The sequence below is a fragment of the Boleophthalmus pectinirostris genome, unplaced genomic scaffold (genome assembly GCF_026225935.1).
Source record: "Boleophthalmus pectinirostris isolate CB_2022bp ecotype Guang Dong unplaced genomic scaffold, ASM2622593v1 HiC_scaffold_9, whole genome shotgun sequence".
In the NCBI taxonomy this organism is placed as follows: domain Eukaryota; kingdom Metazoa; phylum Chordata; class Actinopteri; order Gobiiformes; family Gobiidae; genus Boleophthalmus; species Boleophthalmus pectinirostris.
Window position 1 is genome coordinate 19,953,598 of NW_026571541.1, and position 24,926 is coordinate 19,978,523.

Sequence of the window (24,926 nt, forward strand, 5' to 3'; positions counted from 1 at the left end):
ACATTGCTGTCAGTACAAATACATTTACATCCTCCACATCCTCTAATATCTGATTGTCTTGAACTCTAAGCAATCACATTTAGCTAATGGGTTTTGTTTAATCATATTTTCCGAATAGAACATTATCGATTAGGATGCTGAATAAGAAATTGGATTGGCCTGATATCACTGCACCAGGAGAAACTGTCTTTCTCTCTCTTGTGAATGTACTCCCTACCTCCACCTCAGAGGCTCTTTAGATATATTTGATCACAGCTCTCAGCAGAAGCCCACGACCCATTTGCTGAAATCCCCAAACTTGGCTAAGTATTGCATTTGTGTGGCTGCACGCTGGAGATATGCCTCGTCTAAGTCAGAGCTGCTTTTCATTTCTTCGTTCAGGGACCAACAGCACCCACTGAATTCAACACTGGGGTGGTGACAGGGTGCAGTCGCCTGGAGGGTTTGGTGAGGCACCCTTTAGCTGCTTTGTTGTTAGTTTTGTACTTTTGTTTGAGTGAAAAGACTTCTTGGCACCGCATGACTATTTACTTGGAAGATATATCCGCTGTATAAACTGTTTGCGCTGCAGTTTATGTGTTGCCCTTCCTATCATAACAGTGTGTCAATAACAGAAAATGAGATGCTCGCGGCCTTTGAGGTGATGCCAAAGTAGAAATGGAAATATTCTGTGTGTGTGACATTCACCAGGACACAATGGGTAGTTTGGAATACAGATATGCATGCTGTGTGCTGTCAATGATCACACAAGACAACCTCTGCCTCTGCTTGTGTTTGCAATTGTTTATTTTGTCACCTGGATGAAGCATCACAGATAGCGTCTTCATTCTCTTTGGCATTTCCTTTTGGATGTGTATTAACTATGCAGAGAGAATTATGTGATTATAATCCAGCAGAACATCAATTTACTTTCTTTCTTTGAACAAAAAAGACATGACATGCTTTTTTTCATTGTAAACAGGAATATAGATATATTTTGAATTACATACTAGAAAGAGGTCCATTGACTTACTGTTCGAAACCAGAGATACTGCCTCTTCATAGTGACATTTCCCTATAAAATGGCAATGCACATTTTTTTTACCTGAAGTCAACATGAAAAAATCACAAGTAAGCAGAAGTCCGTGGGTGGAGATAGGGTATAGAGTGAAAACAAAGATTTTCTGAATGTTCAAACCTTTATTGGCAGCACGGTGGGCTTTCTGTGTGGAGTTTGCATGTTTTTCCCCGTGTCTGGATGGGTTTCCTCCGGGTGCTCCGGTTTCCCCCATCAACCCAAAACATGCTACAGGTCTCCAGAAAGAACAGTTGGTAGTCAAGTCACTACAGGTGGAAATTAGCACTGGTGCTAGTGGCAATAACTGTGTCCTTAGGCTAGACACTTCACCCACATTGCCTAGAATGAAAGAGGTGTGTGACTGATGGTGGTGGTCGGAAGGACTGATGGCGCTGATTGGCATGGCAGCTGCACTTCTGTCAGTCTGCCCCAGGCCAGCTGTGGCTACAACAGTAGCTTGCCATCACCAGGTATAGAATGAATGAATAATTCTGAATAATGCTGTGTAAAGCATCTTTGTGACAAAATGTCCGTGAAAAGCGCTATATAAATAAAGACTTAATTACTTACAATACACAATTCCGTATGCATGAATCTATCAAAATATAACTATGAGTAATATAGTTGATATGGGGAAACCAGTCAAAGTCAGTTTAAGAATTCTATCTCCTTAATGGTTTTCAATGTCCAGTCTTTGTTTGGCAGTGTGAAAAGGGTGAAGAGCAGGGAGGACATTCAGTGAGATGGGAATCAATCTCTGTCAATATCATACCCTACTGAATTAATTTTTTGTTCAGTTTTTGCGATGCAACAGACCCAGTGATCCGACTACGAGCCTGTTTAGAAAGCATTGTTGTACTTGTACTTGTACTGATCAGTGAATAATTTAATAGCAAATCCAATCTGCAAGCCGTACAGTAGCGAATGTGCTAACTTGGCTTAAAATGCATGGCTTGAGGGGATAGGCATTCTATGGTTTCATTACAATGGGAGATTGGGATTCATTAGCACACACACAGAGGCGTGATTACAGGCAAGGGGACCTCCTATTCTTCTGCTGACAGGATTTTCTCACTTCCAAACTATTTATCCAGGGAGAAATGAAAGTTCCCCTTCATAAACACTTTTGATTTGAGCTTTCGTCCGACTATGACAGCCATTAGCAGTAAAAAGGCATTAGGTGCAATTAAAAGAAATGATGGGGAGGTAATGAGTAGGTGCCCAGGAGCCATCACCTCGCTTCATGTGTCGGAAATATGCACAAGGAGCACAGGGTGATGGTGGTGATCAGGTTCATGGTCCTATTAAGAAGAAACGCCTCCGGTCTCTGATAAGTCACACAAACTGCTGTGCTTGGGAAAATCTAGGAGATCAGTGGTTAGGGGGATTGTACTGTGGGTTGTAATAGGCAGATCTGCATTGATTAAAAAGAGTCAATTGATGTATAAGGTGTCTGCAAATACATTATTAACATCACATTTTAAATGATTTACTTCAATATCATTTATCATAGTGCTGGGGAACACAATTCATTCTTGTTAGCCACTGCCCAGACAGATGAAAGCACTGCTATTCCAACCCTACTGCTACTACTACTACTACTGCTACTACTACTACTACTAGTAGTATTAGTAGTAGTAGTAGTAGTAGTAGTAGTAGTAGTAGTAGTACTGCTACTGCTACTACTACTACTACTACTACTACTACTACTACTACTACTACTACTGATGCTGCTGCTGCTACTGCTACTACTACCACTACTACTACTATTAGTACTACTACTACTACTACTGTTACTGCTACTACTACTACTACTACTACTACTACTACTACTACTACTACTACTGCTGCTGCTGCTGCTGCTGCTGCTACTGCAACTACTACTACTACTACTACTACTACTGCTGCTGCTGCTGCTGCTGCTACTGCAACTACTACTACTACTACTACTACTACTACTACTACTACTACTACTATTACTACTATTACTACTACTACCACTACTGCCACTACTACTACTGATGCTACTGCAATAAATGTTTGTTCCCTGCTCTGAAGGTTGGTGATACGAATCCCACTCTTGACATAAACATCATAGGTAAAGCGGTCAGATCAACTGACCCATAGGATGGCAGTGCGATTCCAGATTCCCACAGAAGAACACTTGTCGAAGACACTTAACCCACCTCGCCCCCAGTGTCTTTGTAAACTGGTGTGTGAGTGGTTCTTTGATGTAAAGCAGTTAAAGTGCCTTGACTATTTTGATATTATATCTTTTATATAATGCATCAAGATTTATAGGTTGGTTGGGCTTATAGGTGTTTGGTCTAATAATAGCAGTATTAGATGGCATAGTTTTTACTTTTTTATTATTTATTCTACTTAGATTTACTTATTTTTTATTTGATTGGATCAGCCCCCCCGGAGGAGCTGGAGGACGTGTCTGGGGTGAAGGAAGTCTGGGAGTCCCTGCTTAGGCTGCTCCCCCCGCGACCCGGCCCCGGATAAGCGGACGAAAATGGATGGATGGATGGATGGATCAGATTATAGCTAAATTGCTACTTGCCGTCCTTGGTTTACATCAAAAAGTATATATATATATATATATATATATATATATATATATATATATATATATCCAATTTCCACTCTCTAACCCATCTAAATAACCACATCACAACAAGCAGCCATTAAAGTCATTAAGCTTATGAATCACATATTTCCTGGGTTTAACTGTTGCATCACTCCATCAAAGTATGCCTTGTCATAAGATTATGTTACCTAGACAGTGGCAATTACAGTCTTCTAATTAAAAGTTCTCATTAAAATGAAAAAGGCAAATTGTTGCATAACTTTTCTCAACAACTGATCATTATAAGCCATAATAAGTATTATATAATTTTGTAATGATATCATAGGTAAATCCACAGACAACACATTGGAGGTCAAAGAGTAATGAAAAAATCTATACAGAATTTACCCGCTTTAATTACAAAAAGCACTGGCCCTTGGTCCTTTCCTTTTAGAAAATCTTTTTTTTATCTCCAGAGATCATTTTAATCAAAGCTGCATGAATCATACACAATCTGCTAATTGCCATGCATCAGAAACACTGCAATTCTTGTGCAGTCATGTGCCTTTGTTATGTCTAAACGTTATCAATAAATAATTCTGCCGATCAGAGAGCACGACTGAAATGCAAATGAGGCTTCGAACTCTTCCGCTCCCCCCTCGCTGCTGGTCTTCCAGGCAGTTATTTTTGTACCAAATATGGGTCACAACTTGTAAGGTGTTATTTTTAAACAACCGCCCCTTTAAGCAGAATCTCAGAGATAATACTTCAATTTATCAGGCTTCATTAGCATCCATAAAAAGACCGACTCAAATACCTGCAGCTCATGAGCCATAACAGCTATATTTATTTTCACTTTTATAATGAAACTAAAATTAAACATTATATTACCATTGAAATAAATGCCTTAATATTTTTTGTATTATTAAACATTCTATATTAAGCAAAATTCAAACTCTCTTGTGAGCTTTAAGCTATGTTATACTGTTTTTACCTCATGAAAAACATACCTGGAGTTGTGGGTTTTTTTCATTCACATATGTTATGAGTCTGTCTACATCTCCAAACCCTAAAACACTCTGTTCCACCTTGTGATGTCATATAGTGATAGTTTTCAAATTAACTACTAACTCAAAACCACTACATAGCATTTTAAGCTTTGAGTAACCCTTTATTATTAGTCTGTTTACATGTCCAAACAGGGAATGAAACAAAACACAGGTATGTTTTTGAGGAGATAACAACAATATAACATGATGTAAAGCTCACAAAAGTCAGTTTTGTGTAATATAGGCCTTTTAAGGAGGCTGCTTGATGTTTCTGGAAATGTTCGGTAATGTGCAGGAGGTACATTACAGAAACTACTTGAAGATGCTCTCAATCTGTGTGAGTGACTTTGCAGCCTGTGTGCGACAGACCAGCGAGCTGTAATTAGGTTCTGGGTTGTGCGTTACATCCTCATGTCTATATTTGGTTGGGCGCTTGGACTTTTCTCATTTGTTCCAGGGTTTAACTGCACTATTAGTGTTTTGGCTCTGCTGGTTGACCACACTTAGGCACCAGGGTAAATGATATGAAGCAAACGACTCAGAGGGCCGCAGTGATGGCTTTTCCACTTGACCCCTTTTCCTAATACAACGTTTGACAGAGCAAGTATTTAATATTCTGCGTCTATTCTGGGTCTCTTTGAAAAATCCAATTAGCCTCCTGAATTTGCAGGATTATGGCACAACCATTTGGGATTCCAAATGGCTTGGTGCATACTCCGTGGAGGAATTATCAAAGTCGTTTCAGGGGAAGATAAAGTTAATTTGTGTGCATAAAAACATAAACATATAAAAGGCACAATTAGCATTTGTGTACACGTTATAATTAAACATGAAAGAATTTTTGTTGTTCTTGTATCTGTTTTAATGTATTATTTCTTCCTCCTCTCTCAAACCTAATAACAGATCAATTTTGCTATGCATGATTGGGATTAGGCTTTATGCTCTGGAACCATTTCAATTTATACCATGTGGCTGGATTTGCAAATCATATTTTTAAATAGCACTTTATTCAAGTTAAGCCATTAGCAAGTTATTCTTCTGCAAGTTTTCAAATCAGGCTAAAGCACTAAAGATAATGCATAGAAATGAATACACTGAACGCCATCCAGTTCATGACCTGTTTCACAGCGTCATTCCCTCATGTACGTCACCCCATTGTGTAAACACTGGAGCGCCTGCCATCTCGCTCCACTGCACGGTATGTTAACACTTCGTCAAATGTAATTTCCCCGCTCCATAGTGTATCCAATTTACAGCTCCACATACTTTATTTTCAAACAATATCACATTACCAAGTTAAATAGCAAATTAGAAGTCGCATTGAAAATGACTGGCCGTGTTTGGCTTTTTATTGCTTTTTGAATTTCATCTGCGCGCTTGAATGATGCCCCTTTTGAGCGATGCAAACACTCATTTGCGTGGGCTGCTTCATTCTGACGTCAGCGCTGTCTGGCTGCTGTTTTTCCTGCATATTTAGGTTGTGGATGACTGGAGCCAATGCAGCAGCTATAGGCCTCAGACAGGATGTACCTGGGACAGTGGATCCAGTTAAATGTATGGTCAACACATATATGGAAAAAAGGTGAACTGAAGATGAAAACAAATTGTCAAATACAAAAAACTAATAGGAAACAGAAGCTCTAATACTATAATACATTTTATTTATACAACTACTGCTACAACTTACAACTGCTATTACTATATTACTATGTCTAATAAAGTATACCAACTAACCATTTTATACTTCTTGATTAAAAGCAACATTTTACTTTCTTGTTCAAACATAAACTAAAGAATAGATAAGAAATAAGAACAGAGAGAATTAAACTGAAGCAGTAACCACTGCCAATGTTGTGAGGTCAGAGCATAAAACTCACACATTGCTTTGTAAAATGCCAATTTGATATGAACACTCTGCATTGTATTTATCTAGAGGCTATAAAAAGACTACTTCTACAGCTTTTGTGTACCATGCTTGGGGAAAACATGCATTGTTTATTCATCAATCACAAACAACAAGTGACAGAGAATATTTCGCTACAGTGACCAGATATGTAAAAACCTCCATGAGTGTGCTCTGCTAAAGTCATCTGCAAGTATAATGGCCCCTGCCTCGACTTCTCCCAAATAGAATACGTATTAAATGAATTTCAAAGAGCTTTAACACAACCCCATTGTGAAGAAGGCATTCATCACTCGCTGGACAATTCCCTTGCAGTGCATTTGACCGTGACATTGGTGCCATTGTGCTACCTGCAAATTGATGTAATTAGGGGTATTAAATTGGACAGACATACAATTACATGGTCCAGGCTTATGGTGTTTTCCTGGCTAACTGCACTACCGGCCTTGGCTCTCAAATTTATATCTACTGAGTGAGGAGCCCAGTGGGTGACATGTGAGCCAATGCCAGTGTTATTTATGAGCCCTTATATTCAAGGCTTCAATCACACACAAGCTACTCTGAGATCAGTTTTGTAAATATGTGTTTATAGATTTTGTAAAGGTTTGGCATGAGTGAACTGTGGTGCTAAAAATAAATGCAGTTTAACAGTGTTTCTGCTTTAAGGCGGATTGCCTTTTACGGTTTATGGGGGCTGTGGTAGACATAGAAATGTAACCGTTTACATTCATAAACTAGAAGACTAGTATTATATTATCATTGCATTCACTCACAAACACACTCTGTGTTTGTGAGTGAAGTGTCTTGCCTTGAGATACAATGGCAGTTAGCAGTCTCCCATCCAAGTACAAGTATGTGGGCAAAATTCTCTGGCTAAGGTAGTCCTGACTCCTGGCCAAGCCTAGCTCAAGATCATGGAGATAGGTCCCCAGGCGCTGCACTGCTGTTTTCACTGCTCCTGAGGAGAAGCTCCAGTAACATGGACACGTGGGTAGGTCAAATGCAGAGGACAAATTTCCCTACGGGGACAATAAACTGTGCCTTACCTTATTCCAGAAAGTGAACATGTTTGGCTTTTAAATAATACACTCATCAAGTTCAAACAGAAAGTGTGACTGAGCAGGTGAATGAATACAAGATGAATGAATCCAACTTTTACTGAAGAAATCTATAGTCTGACCTGACCCTGCTTGAGGGCAAAAGCATTTCACAAATGATCCCATTTGCTTCTACCTTTGAAACCAATGAATGTTTTTAGCTCTGTGTCTGAGTTGCTTCCCATCTTAAGAAGCACTTAACTCAGCAGCAGAGTTCACCTAAAAGGCACTGAAAGCATGTTGTCAGTATCCAAACTCCAAACTCAGATTTGAGCTTGTATTTTAGAGTCCTTCTGGAGATAATTCCTGTTTGCTGTGGGGCAAGCATGCAATACATCACCGTGCCATCTCTGGCTCTCTCTCCCTTCTCTGCTCCTCTCCTCTGCTGTCTGCTGGAGCTCATTATAGGGGCTTGGGGACGGGATGAAGTGTGTCCCGGGGAATCAAGGAAGCCTCTTTTCCGAAAGCATTACCATAACCGAGTGCATCTACCCTGGAGGCGCTGCTCTGCCTCTCCCTCTGTTTGCACTGGCTCGGAGCGCTGGTGTATCTGCTATTATTAGGTGAAAGAATGCTGCAAGGTATAGAAAATGCCAAGGAGGCCAGCTATTTTTAACAAACTGGTGCTTGGCCTTGATCCTCTTTTTTACAGATTTGTTCCGTTTCCTTATGCATGTGCAGTGTGCTGTTCTGCTCCTCTGTTCTCATGATATACAACCAGGAATGGTGCTGTATTGTAAGGAAGTTATTTTTAGATATGTGCCACCCTTCTATTGTTTGATTCTTTCACCAGCAACTAACTTTAAAGTCTGTTTCATTCTTTTTGAAGCTTTTGTGCAATCAAAAGCACAATTTCTCTGGTTCAGATCACTGTAAGTTAGTCTATGCCTGTGTGCAGTTATTTATAGCATTGAAATGACACATATAATTGCAGGCTGTGTGTTTTCTTCAGCAGATCTTGGTGGCAGCAGTGAGGTCATTTCACAACTTGTCTCCAATGCTGAAGTTACAAGTGTTGTCAAGGATACCACATGCAGTGTGCGTGCAGGGCCAAGGAGAACATTGGCTTTATATTTTTATATCAAGCGATGCTTTAAATTGCATTACACACCATGAACCATCTTTACATTAGAGCCTAGAGCACTCTTTGATCCATGACCAGGTGATACATTATTTTTGTCAATCACAGAAAACTGAACAAACTATTTATTGTGTATTTATTGAGTAGTGTGTTAGCCTAAATGATAACAAGCAAACAATAATAGTGCATCATCAAAATGTAATCTAATATTTGAAAGTGTGGGTGTAACTGAAGAAGGCAAAAATATGGCACACTTGGCCTCAGACCAAGATGAATAATTTGGGGCCCCTGATCAGCTGGAGTGGTGTGATCCAGATGACACTTGTGTTGAACATGGGCACATGCTCTGAGATCTGGAGAGGGATTAAGGCGACTGTTGTGAAAGTGGAGCCCATTCACTTTAGAGCTGCACAGCTTTAGGCTTTCATTCATCTAAGTCTGTTGTTTGGTTTATTTAAAAAACTGTGTGGTGCTCCCTCCACCTCCAACTCAGCAGTTGACCCTGCCCACTGCAGACCAGAGCACTCATGCATAAATGGCAACTATAGCTGCGGGGCATGTCGTGTTCAAAAATACCTTGTTTAACCTTCTCTTTTGAGTGTACATTCACTAAATATGACTTCTACTATTGTAGTCTGTGTCTGACTGCAGTGTGCTTTATGTAGAGTCTTTTTAGGACACTCATGTTTTACATTTCATTATTTATTCACTCCATTCCTTGTGGTGCTTAGGTACCACTGAATAATTTCAGGTTAGGTGAAATGCCTAAGGGCACAATGACCATTTGCAATAGGAATTGATCCCCTGACCTTTGGTTTGGTGTTGTGACCACTGAGGCACGTTGGGTCCAAATATAGATAAAAAGATATTCATCCTGACAGAAACAATATGATCCACTAATTGAACACTTCTATCTATGGAGAATAGAGAATAGAAAAAGTGAAAAACAAGCAGAGGGATGGCACATCAGCTCATTAAATCCTCTCATTATGTTTTTAACACAGAGAAGCCACATGTGTGAATGAGCAGGTGAGGTTTGGTGGGTGTCCCCTCTCTGTAAAGCAGAGTGACAGCTGTGAGCACACTGTAATCTGTTGCCTGTTAAACCCGCTTTGATTACAGGCAAGGATGTGTCAGGACTTTTTTTCTGCCTGGTTAACCGTCTGCAGCAAAATCGCACACCTGCCATTTACACAAGCAGGTCCGATCTCATAATATAATTTTTCATTTTTAGTATAATCTGCAGTAAAGTAAAGTATTTTTTATTAGATTATACAAAAAAAAAAAAAACTTTAAATGACGTTGGTGTGTGCTGCTTTGGGTCCAATCTTTGTTCAACATATTATTGGAGACACAAGAACAACATGCAAACTCTTCACAGAAAAGTTTTGGCTAGTTCAAAAATACAAATCAAGATCTTTTGGATTTGCTGCTTTAAGGCACAAGTCTTAAAGGTGCATTGTGTAACTTTTCTGCTCCATGAAATGAAAGAATGTGAATTTTTTTTTCTGAAATGTTTCACAGTATGGTATTAAACTTTTCTATCTTTCTGGAGACCAAACGAGACCCAAGTTACAGGTCAGATCTGTGGGGAGACAATCCCACTCACAGTCAGAATGTGTGTTTTTCCAGATATTTGAGCTATTAAAATACCACTTATTTAATAAATGTAAGGTAGATCTGTTTAATGTCATACTGTGGGACATTCCAGGCAGAGTAAGGATATATCTATAGAAACAAGCAGGTGACTAGAGGTCTGCGTGGGACAGAATTTTCAGTCCCTCTCCTGACTGCACCGCCATTCAGCAATCCTGCTCCCACCCTAGCCCACGCAACGCAAATTATTAAAATTTTCATTCCCGCTCCCCCCACAAATCTTGTAAGAAGAGACGTTCGCATTCTTAAGCTCTATCAGCGGAAAGGAATTGTCTAAAAGGTGCGTGACATTAGATCAGATCCGCAAATTTAGGCTGCTTCCAATATTTTTATTAATGCCAAATAAAATATCCAGCACAAATTATGTATAATAGGCACTCATTCATAATTTGCATATTTTACTTTACACTCATGTTTAGTTTGCAAGATTGCAGTTTATCATCCCAATCACTCGCTCCTGCATTGTTCACTCCCGCTCCTTTCAAAATGTTTCCCGCGCTGCACTGTTTTGTGTTGGGTCCCACGGTGCAGGGTTCCACAGGTGACGCACCCCCAAACCATCATAGTCCACCTTTAACATTTGTTACCGCACACTTCATAAGCCACTATAGGATAATCATTTCACCTGTCTGCAAATGAAAACCTCAGATAGTCTTTAATTTTCCCCATGCAAGAAAAAAAGAATGGCATTACAAATTGGTGAGATAATCTCCCAAGCAAAGCCATAATTCTTTTTGAACTGTGCTGCTACAGGTGTTACTGTTGTCCTATCCTGTTCTGATGTTATTAGAATTACTAAGATTGTACAAGGCATGTATCAAGAACAGTTTTAATAGCACTTTAGATTACCATTCCTGTGCCATATAGTACGTAACAGCACCAAACCTTCTGAATCAAATGGTGTAGGCAATTTCACTGTGGGGTTTCCCAGAGGAGGGTTGAACTTATCTGGCCTTGATTGTGTTTCTCCTGTCTGTGTCTCCGGGGCTTTTCTTCTCAACTCAAGTGTGATGGTCTCCACAGCATGTACCACTAAACCTGATCGCACTAAGATTGACAAGTGAGACCAAGCGGGCCCAACATTATCATATTCATTACTCATGCTATTCGAAACCTGTTCTGTCTACTACATATTGCTCCAAACATTCCCACAAGACCATAGTGGAATAGTGCTTTTTCTACCTCTGCTTTTGTTGGTGTTTTATTGAACTGCTCTCATGACGACGTCTCAATCTTAACCAAGGCCGCCTTCGATCAGGACAAATGAAGAATACTGTGGAAAACGCAACCCGTGACAAATGAGGTCTACAATAAAGGCAGACACTGGACTAGACCTTCAAGGCTGTAATATTTGATTTAACCAATACAGTCTGGCCATACAGTGCAAGTAAGTTGAAGGTAACTGGTGGTCATAGGTTTTTTTGTGGTTGATGAATGAAAACTGGTCTGGGGGAGAAAGGTCACCAGGTCTTTGCACAAGGCCAAAACATGATGGATCACATGTAATAACCAGTAATTAACTTTCTATCCTTGTAGTTGGCTGAAGGCAATAGATCAACACAAGTAACCATGAAATACACCCATTTTGTTTAACTTATTTGTTTATCTGCGCTTAAGAAGCAGTGGGCAAGGTTTAAAGGAGCATCAGTGAAGTTTGAAGAGGAATACCAGAGAGGATATTGTGTAGTAGTGACGGTGTAATCACTTACAGTAGTTGATGAAGGTGAAGAAAATGTAGAAGATTGACACTTCAGGATAAATTATGCTATTGTGATTAGTGCTGTCCTGCGATTAAAAAAAAATGAGAGATTAATTAATTATGATCTGTAATTAATTAATCTAATTAATCTCATTTTAATCTCACCTAAAAATTGCTGAGAAAAGCCTTCAATTTGAGGTATTTTCATTTAAATTCATTATTACATTATTGTGGCAGATCAAAAGACTGATATAGATTTAAAAAAGTGACTTTATAAAGTCATTTATTGTTTAACAAATCTCTCCAATTTGGCTGTTGAGCCCAAGTCTCCATGAATAAGAAACTGTTTGCTGTAAAGTAGCAAAGACGAGGAAATCTGAACATAATAACTTTTGTCTACTTAAAGACAATAAAAAGATCTTTCCTTAACCATATAAAAAAATATTATTGATAGAGAAATGCTTTATATATGAGATCACTGGTTTTAGTCCTGGTTTAGACCTGCTTTAGTCCTACTTTAGTCCTAGTTTAGTCCTGGAATGGATTAATCCTGGTTTTAGTCCTGGTGTTAGTTCTGGTTTAGTCCTAGTTTAGTCCTGGTTTAGACCTGGTTTTAGTTCTGGTTTTAGTTCTGGTTTAGTCCTGGTTTAGTCCTGGTTTAGACCTGGTTTTAGTTCTGGTTTTAGTTCTGGTTTAGTCCTGTTTTAGTCCTGGTTTAGTCCTGGTTTAGACCTGCTTTAGTCCTAGTTTAGTCCTGGAATGGATTAATCCTGGTTTTAGTCCTGGTTGTTGGTTTAGTCCTGGTTTAGACCTGGTTTAGACCTGGTTTTAGTTCTGGTTTTAGTTCTGGTTTAGTCCTGGTTTAGTCCTGGTTTAGACCTGGTTTTAGTTCTGGTTTAGTCCTGGTTTAGACCTGGTTTTAGTTCTGGTTTTAGTTCTGGTTTAGTCCTGGTTTAGTCCTGGTTTAGACCTGCTTTAGTCCTAGTTTAGTCCTGGAATGGATTAATCCTGGTTTTAGTCCTGGTGTTAGTTCTGGTTTAGTCCTGGTTTAGACCTGGTTTAGACCTGGTTTAGTTCTGGTTTTGGTTTCTGGTTTAGTCCTGGGTTTAGACCTGGTTTTAGTTCTGGTTTAGTCCTGGTTTAGACCTGGTTTAGACCTGGTTTAGTCCTGGTTTAGACCTGGTTTAGTCCTGGTTTTAGCCTTGGTGTTAGTTCTGGTTTAGAGGCGCACAGGAGGAAGCGCGGTTTACGCAGCGTACGCGAGAAAACACAGTCCACACGGGAGGACAGCGGTGTTCGCGCGGTGTCTACGGAAGGAAATGTGGTCCGCGCGTTCTCAGGTTGATGACGATGATGAAGGTGTGTGTTTTGTGTTTGTGTGTGTTTGTGTTTGTGTGCATATCCCCTCATGTGGCAGGTCATTATAGGACAGTAGTGCAGACATCATGAGCCTATGCAGGTTGTTTTCAGGCGATATTATATTTGTTATTTTCTTTTATATTTCACGTCGGGAGAATAATTTCCAAGACACGAATGTGTTTTTACCTGTGCACTGCTGCCTGTGTTCTACTGGCTCTTTGACCTGACGCCGCCAACGTTAACATGACGTTTATATCGCTCTTATGCGCGCGTTTTGTGTGGGTTTCCGGCAATGAGTGGAATTACCGAAATAAAAAAAAAATGTATAAATGTGTTTTTTGTGTGTGTGTGTGTTGTCCCAACAACACATAAAAACAGATTTTATAATAAAGCGACTCGCATACAGAAACAGTAAAGTTAGAGATTAAAAATGAGATTAACGCGATTAAAAAACATAACGCGCTAAATATGACTGTAATTAATTAATCGCAATTAACGCGATAATTTGACACCCCTAATTGTGATATTAATTAAGGAAGATATATTATGGTTTCATGTATTTTATATTAAAGTACATACATAACAACAGTAGATCATTTTACTTTTTCTTCATTGAAAACAGTAAAAGTGATCTTAATTAAAAAAAAAAAAAACAAGACCACTGACCTTTTATTCAACTGCAGAAGGTGTTTTTATTTTTGAGAGTTGTCTATGCAGTACTTTAGAATACTACATGTATCTCTTGAACTCCTATGTCTTCAAATGTTGACAGGATTACTCATACATGCATAAATCAATCCAAATACAACTAAGTTAAATGGAAAGTCCAGAAAAACTGTTTCACTGATTGATTTGTAGACTTTTTTTGGTTCTCTCTTACATTCACTCTTCATCTCTTTCTCTCTTTTCATGTCTAGAAATATAGTGCTTCGCATGGTCAGGTATCATGAAAAGTGTTTATAGTGAAATTCTGCCTAGTTTTGATCTTCTTTGTATGCTAAAATTATTATGATAGTCTTGTATAAGAGTTCATACTCTGTTGGTGCTGATGGCCTAGAAGACCCTGGGTGTAATTAGCAGCCTCCAGCTGGGCATGCTAAACAGCCCAATCATATTAGAGCAAGGATAAAAGGGCTGTGTACCGAAACGCATTCTTAATTGTGTTATTTTGTGTTATTACTGCATTAGGAAAAGGTCATGGCAAGGAGACGTTTTCACCCTAAGCCCTGAATGGGGTATTTATAGCTCATCTTTGGTATCTTTGCGTCTTTCTGTGGCTGGCATTACTGAGAATCTCAAGCGTGTCACATGACCATTGTTGCCCAATCAGGGATGCCATAACATTGTGCATTAGCTCCCATTCTGCCCCTCACGTTCTTGGTAAAGCATGTCAAAGGAATGATCTTGCTTCACTAGTCTCTGCATCAGTCATGGCTCAGCTCGGAGTATGTGGGGAAAATTGCTTTGGCTTTTGAACAGTCTGCCGCTCAAAGCGCTGGATTGTCTGAGTGCGGGAACATTTTCACCTCCTGGAAATCATTTTTATTGTACTTTCTGAGCCTCCGGGTTATTCAGACATCCCCTTAGCACACACAACAATGTAATCTTATATCAAGTTTGCTCAATATGGCCAGGCTGAGATGGCTCTTATCAGGGAACAGAAGGCTTATCTGTATTTGGCATGAACAAAATCTCATGAATGTTTTCAGTTGGTGAGGTCTCAGCTGCTGAAAATCAATTAGACGTCCAACAGTGCATCCTGCTTTAAATTAGACCAGTAATTCAGTTTAGTGAAATGGTGTGGGTCTGCTGTTGGTTAAAGTGTAATTGCTGTTTTAAAATCCAGCTGTCTAAGACTACTGGGACTTTTTATTGCAAAGTTTTATCATCACAATAAATTGTAAGCAGCATTTATGCAATTAAAAATAAATAATGCTGTAATTGCTTATTATATTAGTTTAATTACAGTTTTATTAAAATTTTTGCCAGCAATAACACTTTTGCATGTCAAGTTGTTGTTGTTTTTTCCATGAATCAAAATCATTGTAAGTCAGAACTTTGAATCTAATTTTTACAATTACAATAAAAAAGTTTAAGAATTTTAAAAAAGCTATTGTATTGCTTGTAAAACCATTGCATGAACATTATCAGCCTATAGTTTATATTTAAATCTTTTCCCTGATGGCCAGTCAGTGTTTGTCTCTGGAGACTGGCCTGATACATGCAGAGGCCTTTAGAAAAGCAATCACAGCTTTGACCTTGGTGCGCTGCTGTCTGAGGAGTGTAAGGGGATAGTGCGCCTCCTTCAGTCGTTTAGCAGACAAATGGAGCAGCTTTGCTCTGAAGCTCCTGGACATGACAAAGGCAGCCTTCACCTTTTAACCACGCAGGATCACTTTACCCACTCGCCCTTCATAACACAATGAGAAGTGCAGATGATACTCCAGCCTTCATTCACTGCACATCTACACCAGCATCTTGTGGATCAATTATTCCCTTAGAGGTTTATAAAACTCTGTGACAGGTTCTTGGGCAGGTGAAAAATAAACAACACAAATGTATAAACAGTTTCACCGATACAATAGCTGAAACATTATGAATAATATTAGTTAGTGCTCACGTATGACAGCCTGCAGGCCACAGGTTAGCATTTCTTTAAAGAGTTTGTTCTTGGGGCAGTGAGCGTTCGCCCACACCAATTACACCACAGACCAGTGCATTCTCAGTCAGTGTGTCCTTGGGCAAGACACTTCAACCACCACATAATTATGGTGTGTGCAGAATGGCAGCCTCACATCTGCTAGTTTATCCTAGGGCAGCTGTGGTATCTTATCACCACCAAGTATACTGGTAATGAATCATGACAACAGTGTAGAACTTTAAGAAGCTTGTCCATCTTGAAAAGCACAATGCAGATGACAGGCATTATTATAATTCTGCTAAATGTTATTATTTTGTTATATTCTCTTCTAAGCGCTGTATGTATATGTGGATGATTGAACCTTCATTTATACATAGTTTGACTGTTTTGAATAAACTGGAGTAGAGAGAAGATTTCCTCTCAGCTGCAGCCTCTTGAGATGTTCTCTGTGATGCAAAGTGTCCAGTGATTTACACAGCTCTTCAACCCCATATGGGCCTGAGCTCGTCACTCAGTCCCCGATGACCACCACTTCATCAAAGAAAGGTCTGCAGTGTGTCGTGATTGGGTACGGCCTGAAAAGGACTGGGAATATGAGCTAAATTAGCTAATTCAAACAAGAGTGCTTCATTTGGTCCAGTTATAACTGGCTGTGTTTGCTAAATATAAACAGTAGTCAGAGGTGTGTCAATAAAGCCAAGCCGCAGAGTAATCAATGATGAAGAAGACGTTCCATTTGGGTTTAAATCCGGAGCTAATCAGCTAATTTAGTTCTTACGCTGCACACAAACTACTCAAATGTCATGCTAATGAAGATTGTGCTCTCAGACTACACCACGGAGAGGAGGAGTGATTATGTATGTGACTGTTTCTCATAAATACGACCTATAGGTGTGCCGGACTGTTAGCATTGTTTATGGCATAGGCGTATTTAGTATGAGTTATATATTGCAGATGCCCTAAACAACTCTGTTCATAGTTTGGAAATAAAATGATGAACAAAAAGATTATACTGGCTTGTGATCTTTGATTTCTTAGTTTTCCAACTTTTTGTTTTATTTTTGTTTCATATATTTACTCAAGCATAAGAGACAAAGCAAAGTGTTCCCACACTTTCCTCACCCTTAAGTAATAGAAGTAATAAACCTCATGTCATGTTAATCACTATTTCATCTTTGCACTGTTTTTCCTTATCCACTTTGGAGATATATTTGTATTTCTATATTTCTATGTTTTATTTTTACTTATACATATGCATTTATATAATTATGCCAGTCTCTTGCTATTTTTGTTTGTTTGTTTTTAATTTATTATTACCATTTACATGTTTGCTCTTTATTATTATAATATATTGTGATGTGTGACCTACTGTGTCCAAATAATTTCCTTCACAGATCAATAAAGTTTGTCTAAGTCTAAGTCTTTGCCATCATAATCAATTTATAAAATTTAGATTGATGATTGCATATACTTTCATTCAGAATTACTGACTAACTACATTAAGTCCATTCCATCTGTATTAGCCATGATACACACTTCTAATTAGTTTGGAGTCATGCTAGAACTGTCATTTATGGCTTTAGTCTAACTACCCACTGCCAGTTTAAATTTCAGTGGAGTTTTTGTTGTTTTTATGCAGACAAATGCATGTGTGGAAGTGAAAGACGCCCATTGTGGTGCACCATCTTGATGCATTATGTAAATGTTTAAATATGATTGATTTGTTTTTCTATTGTTCAACCAGAGCTACAATCTAACATTATTACCTCCACCACAGACAGACACAGCATCTAATTAAAAAATCTGTCATTTTTAACCTGCCACGTGACACCATTATGTTTGTTTAGTTTTGTAATCACTTTAGTTGATGAATTGATTCTTTTACACATTCATTCAGTCACTTCTATTCAGTCCCTCCATTGTCCGACATGTTGTCTGGATCCAGGTTACGACAAAGCATTTAATTAGAGCATGTTTTAAAGTCTGTCTCACTCCGCCTCATGTCTTGTGTGAGGGGCTCATAAATAAATTGAAGAGGAGGATCCACTTTTGAACTCAGCAGGCTTTACAGTACATGCTCCTCTTTTAGTAATGTGGTAGGGAGATGACAGAAAACATCCTGCTGAAATTCAAATTAAGAGTCTCTCCTTCATTACAACTTAAAGCACTAATTGGTTTGAATGCATGTGTAATGTTTACTTGTTGTTAAATCTGGGAGTGCAGCTGATGTCCACAATGCGTAAAATGTATTCGCTTCATGGTCCCGAATGGTTTGCTTCCTATAATGTGTACTGTGAAACAATTTACATTCATACACTGCTCCCTTGACCATACAATAATTTGGAATAGGTCCAATACTGGATGTCCTCACACAACCCATATAGAGATGGGACCAGCGCAGTGATAGCATCTTGCGATATTATAAGGCTGAATATTGTGTAGGAAGATCAAAAACGAAATTTCACAAATAAGAGATATTCAGTTGTCTTTATTGAAGTAGCGGTGAGTGTGATATGGGCCCTGCATGCATTGTTATTCCGGCAGGCTCTTAGGATTAGTTCCATGTTTAACGAGATCAAACAGTAATACAGAGGCATGAAAAGAAGCCGAGTCATTTGAATGTACAGGAGGTGGGAGCGCAGTGCTGGAGAGAGCAGGCTTTACTGGCCCATAAACAAACATCCAATTTGGATCAATAAGCCAAGTGGCCAATGCTGCATTGAGAAGCTCTCCATAAATCTCAGGGTGGCCCTCTTCCTCATTAAATTATAAAGGATCCGTGAGCCGTGAGAAACGAACGGCAAAGCAGCACCACGCCTTTCTAAAAATAGCGGGCCTAAACAAAAGACTTCTTCACATCTATATTGTTACTTGGAAATCCTTTTAACTACGCACTCCCCTCATTCCCCGAGGTGGGAGAAGACGTGGTCCGAGCCAGGCATCCCGGCATGCACTTGTGTTTTGCGGGATGTCGTCAGAGCATCAACAAAGCACTATCACTCTTTGTAATGGTACGATGAAGGAGATACAGCTGTTCTGGAGGGTGAGAATAATGTCAGTGCTCTCGTACAGGTCTAAGGTGCGTCTTGTTGTTCAAATTTAAATTGCAAATCCACTTAAAGTACAGAAGTCTGGAGTGCTCTCGGCTAAAATGCAACCCATGTCGGGCCTGGATGTTTTCTGAAAAAATCATGGCCCCTGCACTTAGGGGATTACACTTTTATGTGCTACAGAGGGCATACAGAGAATCCCTACAACCCCATCACTATAAAGAGGAGAAATCTACATTGACGTTTATTGCTATAAAACATCAAACAAGGCCAATAAAACATTACTAGTACATACACAAATTGTGCTACATGAGCCGCAAGGGATGGGCACACAGAAACATGATTGTGCTTTGGGTGAAGTGAAACTAATCATAGAGAAAGAGCAGTTTCCACACTTGTGACTTTTCAGGGCCTGCTGGTATAAATATCAGCCATCTGTGAGGCCATCTGCATCGGGGTGCTATATCATGCACCAAGGCCAAGCCACCAAACACAGGCAGGTTCCTCCCAGGGCATCTCCGCTCGTGGGAGACACTGTACACTCAATATTATCACTGTGAATGCACTGTATACTCCATGTCATGTAGTATCAAACAGTTAAGGACACCAGGGGTACATACAACAACATATTGTAACAAGCTGGTATAAATTGCTGTACATCAGTATGTCATTCTTTCAGTAATAGTTCAATGTAAAAACAATGTTAAAACAATGTCCACACAACCACAGTTGAAACCTTCTCTACCATATGCAGTCAAACAGTAAATTTTATCGAGACAGCAACTGAAAAAGTCTACCCAAATTGTCCACAATATCTGCAAATTAATTCTTAATAATAATCACAATCATTTACTGGTACTAAACTGCACGTAAATAAACAAGAATATCATTAATATTTAACACCCTAAAACTTCACTGTATTGTTTGTGACACAATAGGCTTTGAATGTAAATAATTATATAACAGCAAACATGAGGGGTTATGGTAAATATTATGCAAGAGAGGGCATTCACTGCCTCTGACCCATCCTTCACTGCTAGAAAAAAAAAAAAAAAAAACCTGAGGAGAAGTGGGTGTACAGCTCCCCTCAATGGGACTCTTCTCCAGATCTGTGCAGCATGTTTTAGATAAACTGGGAAAACCCCATTTAAGGATGACTGGGATAACAGGACCTTGAGAAAACTGTGCTGCAGACCACGTGTACAAAAGCTGTGTTTTGCTCCACACTGTTCCAGAGTTGTGAGATTAAAAGTTGATCTGTGCTGAAAACTGAGGCTGTGGGCTCCTAAACATACGACATGCTGAACTATTACAGAGGGACATTTCTGTGTAGCAGCACAGCTTTTCCATTACTGCCATTTATCACATTCTGACAGCTCATATCCAAGCAGTTCAGAGCCGTAACCATGTTTAGCTTTTGTTTGTGAGTTTTTGTATGAATGTGTCCAGTGAACACTAATCTATCCTGAGAGCTCTGAAATTGTTTTGCTTATCATTAGTTGTTGCAAAGAAAATACAGTTTTGTACTTTAAAGGTCCTATATTATGGAAAATTTACTCTCATGAGCATTATTGTTATTTAGCTTTATTTTATAGTGTTGTTACCTCATTAAAACATACCTGGATTTGCAATTTGTTTCAGTCTGTCTACATTTCCAAAACTCAAACAGCTCTGTTCCACTTTGAGATGTCATGAAGCGGTAGTTTTCAAGTTAACAGCTAAATTATACCTTTAATTCAGTAGATATTGGAAATTCCAGGGCTGAAATTATTCAAATGATTCTAGTGAGGGTGTGTAGAGTTTAAACATGCAGTGGAGCACTTCCTGTATTACCACATGACATCACAAGGTGGAACAGAGTGTTTTCAGTTTGAGAGAAGAACTCAACCTAGAAATTCTGAGTTTATGCGAATAAAACCAAACACAAGTCTGGGTATGTTTTTAAAGAAGATAAAACATTATAACATAGATCAGGAAATAGCATAATACGGGTTCTTAAAGTACATCCACATCTTAAGAAATTACAAAACAAATTCTAACTTATGCTGACTTGAATTATTCCTTCTATATCCCAATACTTTATTGCACTCCAATAAATAATGGATCAATAATAACTTTTTAATCTTGAAAATCCGCCCATAGCAACCCATGAAGTCATCACACGCTATTGTTGCAGCATGCGCCTCTATCCGGGCCTGTGTTATGTATGTCATCTCTCGACATGTTTTCTTGTGTCTGGTGGTGGGGAGGGAGAGAAGAAAGCCAGTGTGCGTATAGTTGTATGTACGTGTGTGCGTGTGCATGTGTGTGTTGTCTACTTGTGCATGTGAGACATTGTTTCAGGCTATCTAGTTATTGGAACGGAAAGCAATGGGAGCGGGCTGGTCCTGAAGAGCATGCGGGCCACTTGAGGGCTAAGAGGCAGACCGCCAGTGGAGTGAAAAGCCTTTGTTATTTCTACAGATTGTTGAGAGAGAGAGAGGGAGGATTAATCTGACTCAAGGTCCGAGTGCATCCATTAGCGTTGGCCAAGCACTTCTCCTCTGTTTGTTTACCTAACTCAGGCCATGGACCGCTGTGTGCCCAAAGCATCACATGAATAAATCTAAAGTGGCACCTCTGAAAATGATGGATAGAATAAAAAGTGGCTGGTGGACAGATAAAATGTATGTGAGTAAAAATGTGCCTTCTGGTTGATAAGACATGTTAAAAGTGCCTTTGATCAAAACACGCGTCACCCGCCTGCATAATATAAACAGTCTTTGAAACATACATCGTCAGAACTGGTTGAATCCTGATCTACTTCCCACTTATTACACCAAAGAGACATTTCTACTTCAATTCAGAGGCATTTGATTTTGATTTTACTCTAAATTATGCACATTTAAAGAATATTAAAGGTCCTATATTACACAAAATGTGCATTGGACCATGTTATGATGCTGTTACCTCCTCAAAATCATACCTGGAGTTGTGTTTTGTTTCATTCACACATGTTTTAAAATTATTCTGTTTACATCTCCTGGGCTCAAAATGCTGCGCTCCACCTTGGATGTCATGAAGCAGCTGTTCATATTGACTATTCCAGGGCTGACATTGTCCAAATGATTTCAGCAAAGGTGTATAGAGTTTAAAAACACAGTGGAGCACTACCTGTATTAGCATATGACATCACAAGGTGGAGCAGAGTATTTTCAGTCTGAGAGAAGAAGTCAGTTTAAATATTCAGGGTTTGAATGTGAATGAAACAAACACACAACACAACACCAGGTATGATTGTGACGAGGAAACAATATTATGACATAGATAAGAAAATAGTGTGATATGAGCCTTTTTAATGAATGTTATCAACATTTATAGTATAATGGCTACATAATCAGTGCGGTCAACACTGAATTGTAGCAAATTGAACATTTATATATCTTTTATCTCTGCCATTAGAGTATGATTTTCATTACAAGATTATCTCATCTCATTCTCTGTACTTTATAACAAAGAAAATAGTTAAGTTATAGCTCTGCAGCAGGGTGAAATTCAAAGAGAATTATCTCCATGACTTTAATTATATTAATTTGCTAAATAAAAGTAAATAAATGCTATTACTGACAAAGGCAAGACAGGCATATGCGGAATCTGTCACAATAGCCCTTCAAATATTCGTCTTGGTAAACACTATAAAGCCATATTAAATAAACAAGTAACAATATTGAGAAGACTAACCTAATTCTCAGAGAGAGAGCCAGTATATTGCATTACATTATGACATTAGCTAGGCTCTGCATTGTGATTAATGAATAAAAGGAAGTTAATGTGCAGTAATAGGCTGGTCCCCGCATGGCACACGCCACAGGGGTCCTCCATGCCCTGCACGAGCCACCAGCCCCGTTCACGCGTGTCGCTAAAACGCCCGGACCGTGACAGAAGAGAAGTTCAGACTCTAGAGGTCTCCATCCATCTGCATCCCCTCCTCAGCCTCCACCTTTCCGCCCTCCTCCTCTCCTTCTCCTCTCCCTCTCTTGTTTGCTCGCTCCCTCTCTCCCTCTCTGACACGTTGTGCAGCGGAGAAAGGAGAGACTGCTGAGGAGGAGGCAGAGCGCCGCGGACCTACAGACACGTCCCACGCTACCGCCACAGCCAGACGCACGGGGAACTTTGATTTGACCACAAGTACATCCCAAGCGACATGACGAGAAAGGGGAAGAAAGCTGCGTTTATTGTTGCGGGCTTCAGCTCCGCGCTCAACATATGATGCCCTTGGACTCGTGTTGTCAATGAAAATTTGGCTCTCATTTGTCGTCTGGTATCGCTGATGGTGTCGCGTTGTTGTACCCGCTGCACTTTGGCAAGCCGCATGTATGTGAAGGTACTTTGAACGCACTGATACCACCACGCCACGCTTGGGATTTCCAGCCGTGATGTCTGCCACATTTCGTTCTTTGTTTCTGGGTAAGTCTCAAAATCACCTTATTTTAGTAACCGTTTGTTTCGTACGTGGAGCTCAGTTGTCTGCATGTGCCACTTCTCTGGTATTGTTAACATAACACTGCACATCTGGTTATTGTATCTCAGCAGTACTATCGTAAAAGCATGATGTCAGAATTATTCTTTTGTTAACAGTTATGCTGCCATAACCGCCCACTCTCAATGTCTGAGCGTAAAGACAAGAAAGAGAGAAATTATTTTTAAAAGATCTATCTATAGTAATATTTTTTTAATGAGCTCGGTTAAAGTTGTAGTGTCCTAATGTGGCCATTCTAGACATAAAAGTTCACGACCCCTCCCTTTAGTGAATACTGAGATTTTGGGCATAAAAGCACAGAAAGCAATATATTCCAGATGTGGACTGACCCAGCCTACAGATGATTTTGTCAATTTTGTTATTCTTCTCAAACATTCCACAAAGGTTTATTTTAAAACTATAAAAGCTTTATTATAAGATCATAGTTCTTATAGTGAAGAGATTCCCTCGCAGGTTTAGTTTAGGACTTGGAGGTTCCATGTGTAAAGTGAGTTCCCGTAAGAGCATTCACACTCCAGCCTACTGTGAAATACTGGCAGATTTCACTAAGATTGTGTGACTGGGTCTGGGAATGACTCAGAAAATGTTAGACTAAGACAGAAAGTAGACAGAAGAAAAACAATTACGAAATTTGAAAGAATGTTTTTCAGCCTTGTGTCAAAATGTATCAAAATCGTTACCATTTACTTGATTTATCATTTACTAGATTTGGCTGATGCTTGGATGAGGCTAAAGGTTATGGAATGATTTGTAAACATGAAGGTGCACTTCACTCTGGCATGTAAACAAATATGTGCACAATATGGCAGCGGATAGGAGCTGACACAGCTGTGGACAAAGTTAACTGTGTGCTTTGTTTTAATAAGACCTATTGATTTCAGCTTATGTTTAATAAAGGCTGCATCTACGTTAGTCAGCAAGGAGCTTATGGATTCTTATCATGGGATTCATTGAGCATTTTTATTTATTTATTTTTATATCCAGTGTTAATTAAAGGGTTTGATCTGTCGTTTTGTGTGTCAGCTTCAACTTACACTATTCAGAAATGACCCATGCTCCTATTGCAAGGATACTTCAGCCACATAAAGTCCATAATCATCATAGTCAACTTGGCTTTAAATTATCACCATAGTGAGAAACTTTCTTCTTACCTCATATAGGTAAAACACAGCAAGAACCTTTTTTTTTGACCAATTAGAGCAGGTCATCTGCAAACAGATTTTTTACAAGAGGATATCTAAAC

General features: G+C 39.2%; 1 protein-coding gene across 2 annotated transcripts in view; it reads left to right on the forward strand.

Moving 5' to 3' along the window:
• clmpb (CXADR like membrane protein b) overlaps positions 1-24,926 on the forward strand; it is a 133,933-nt gene that overhangs the window by 28,887 nt on the left and 80,120 nt on the right. Inside the window, exon 1 of one of the 2 annotated variants that reach the window (XM_055147796.1) lies at positions 23,241-23,610. The exons of the other annotated variant lie outside the window; for it this stretch is intronic. Within the exon in view, the coding sequence (XP_055003771.1) occupies positions 23,580-23,610 (31 nt within the window). The 5' untranslated portion in view covers positions 23,241-23,579. Of the gene's footprint in view, positions 1-23,240; positions 23,611-24,926 lie in introns of those variants that run through there. 2 annotated transcript variants of the gene reach the window in all.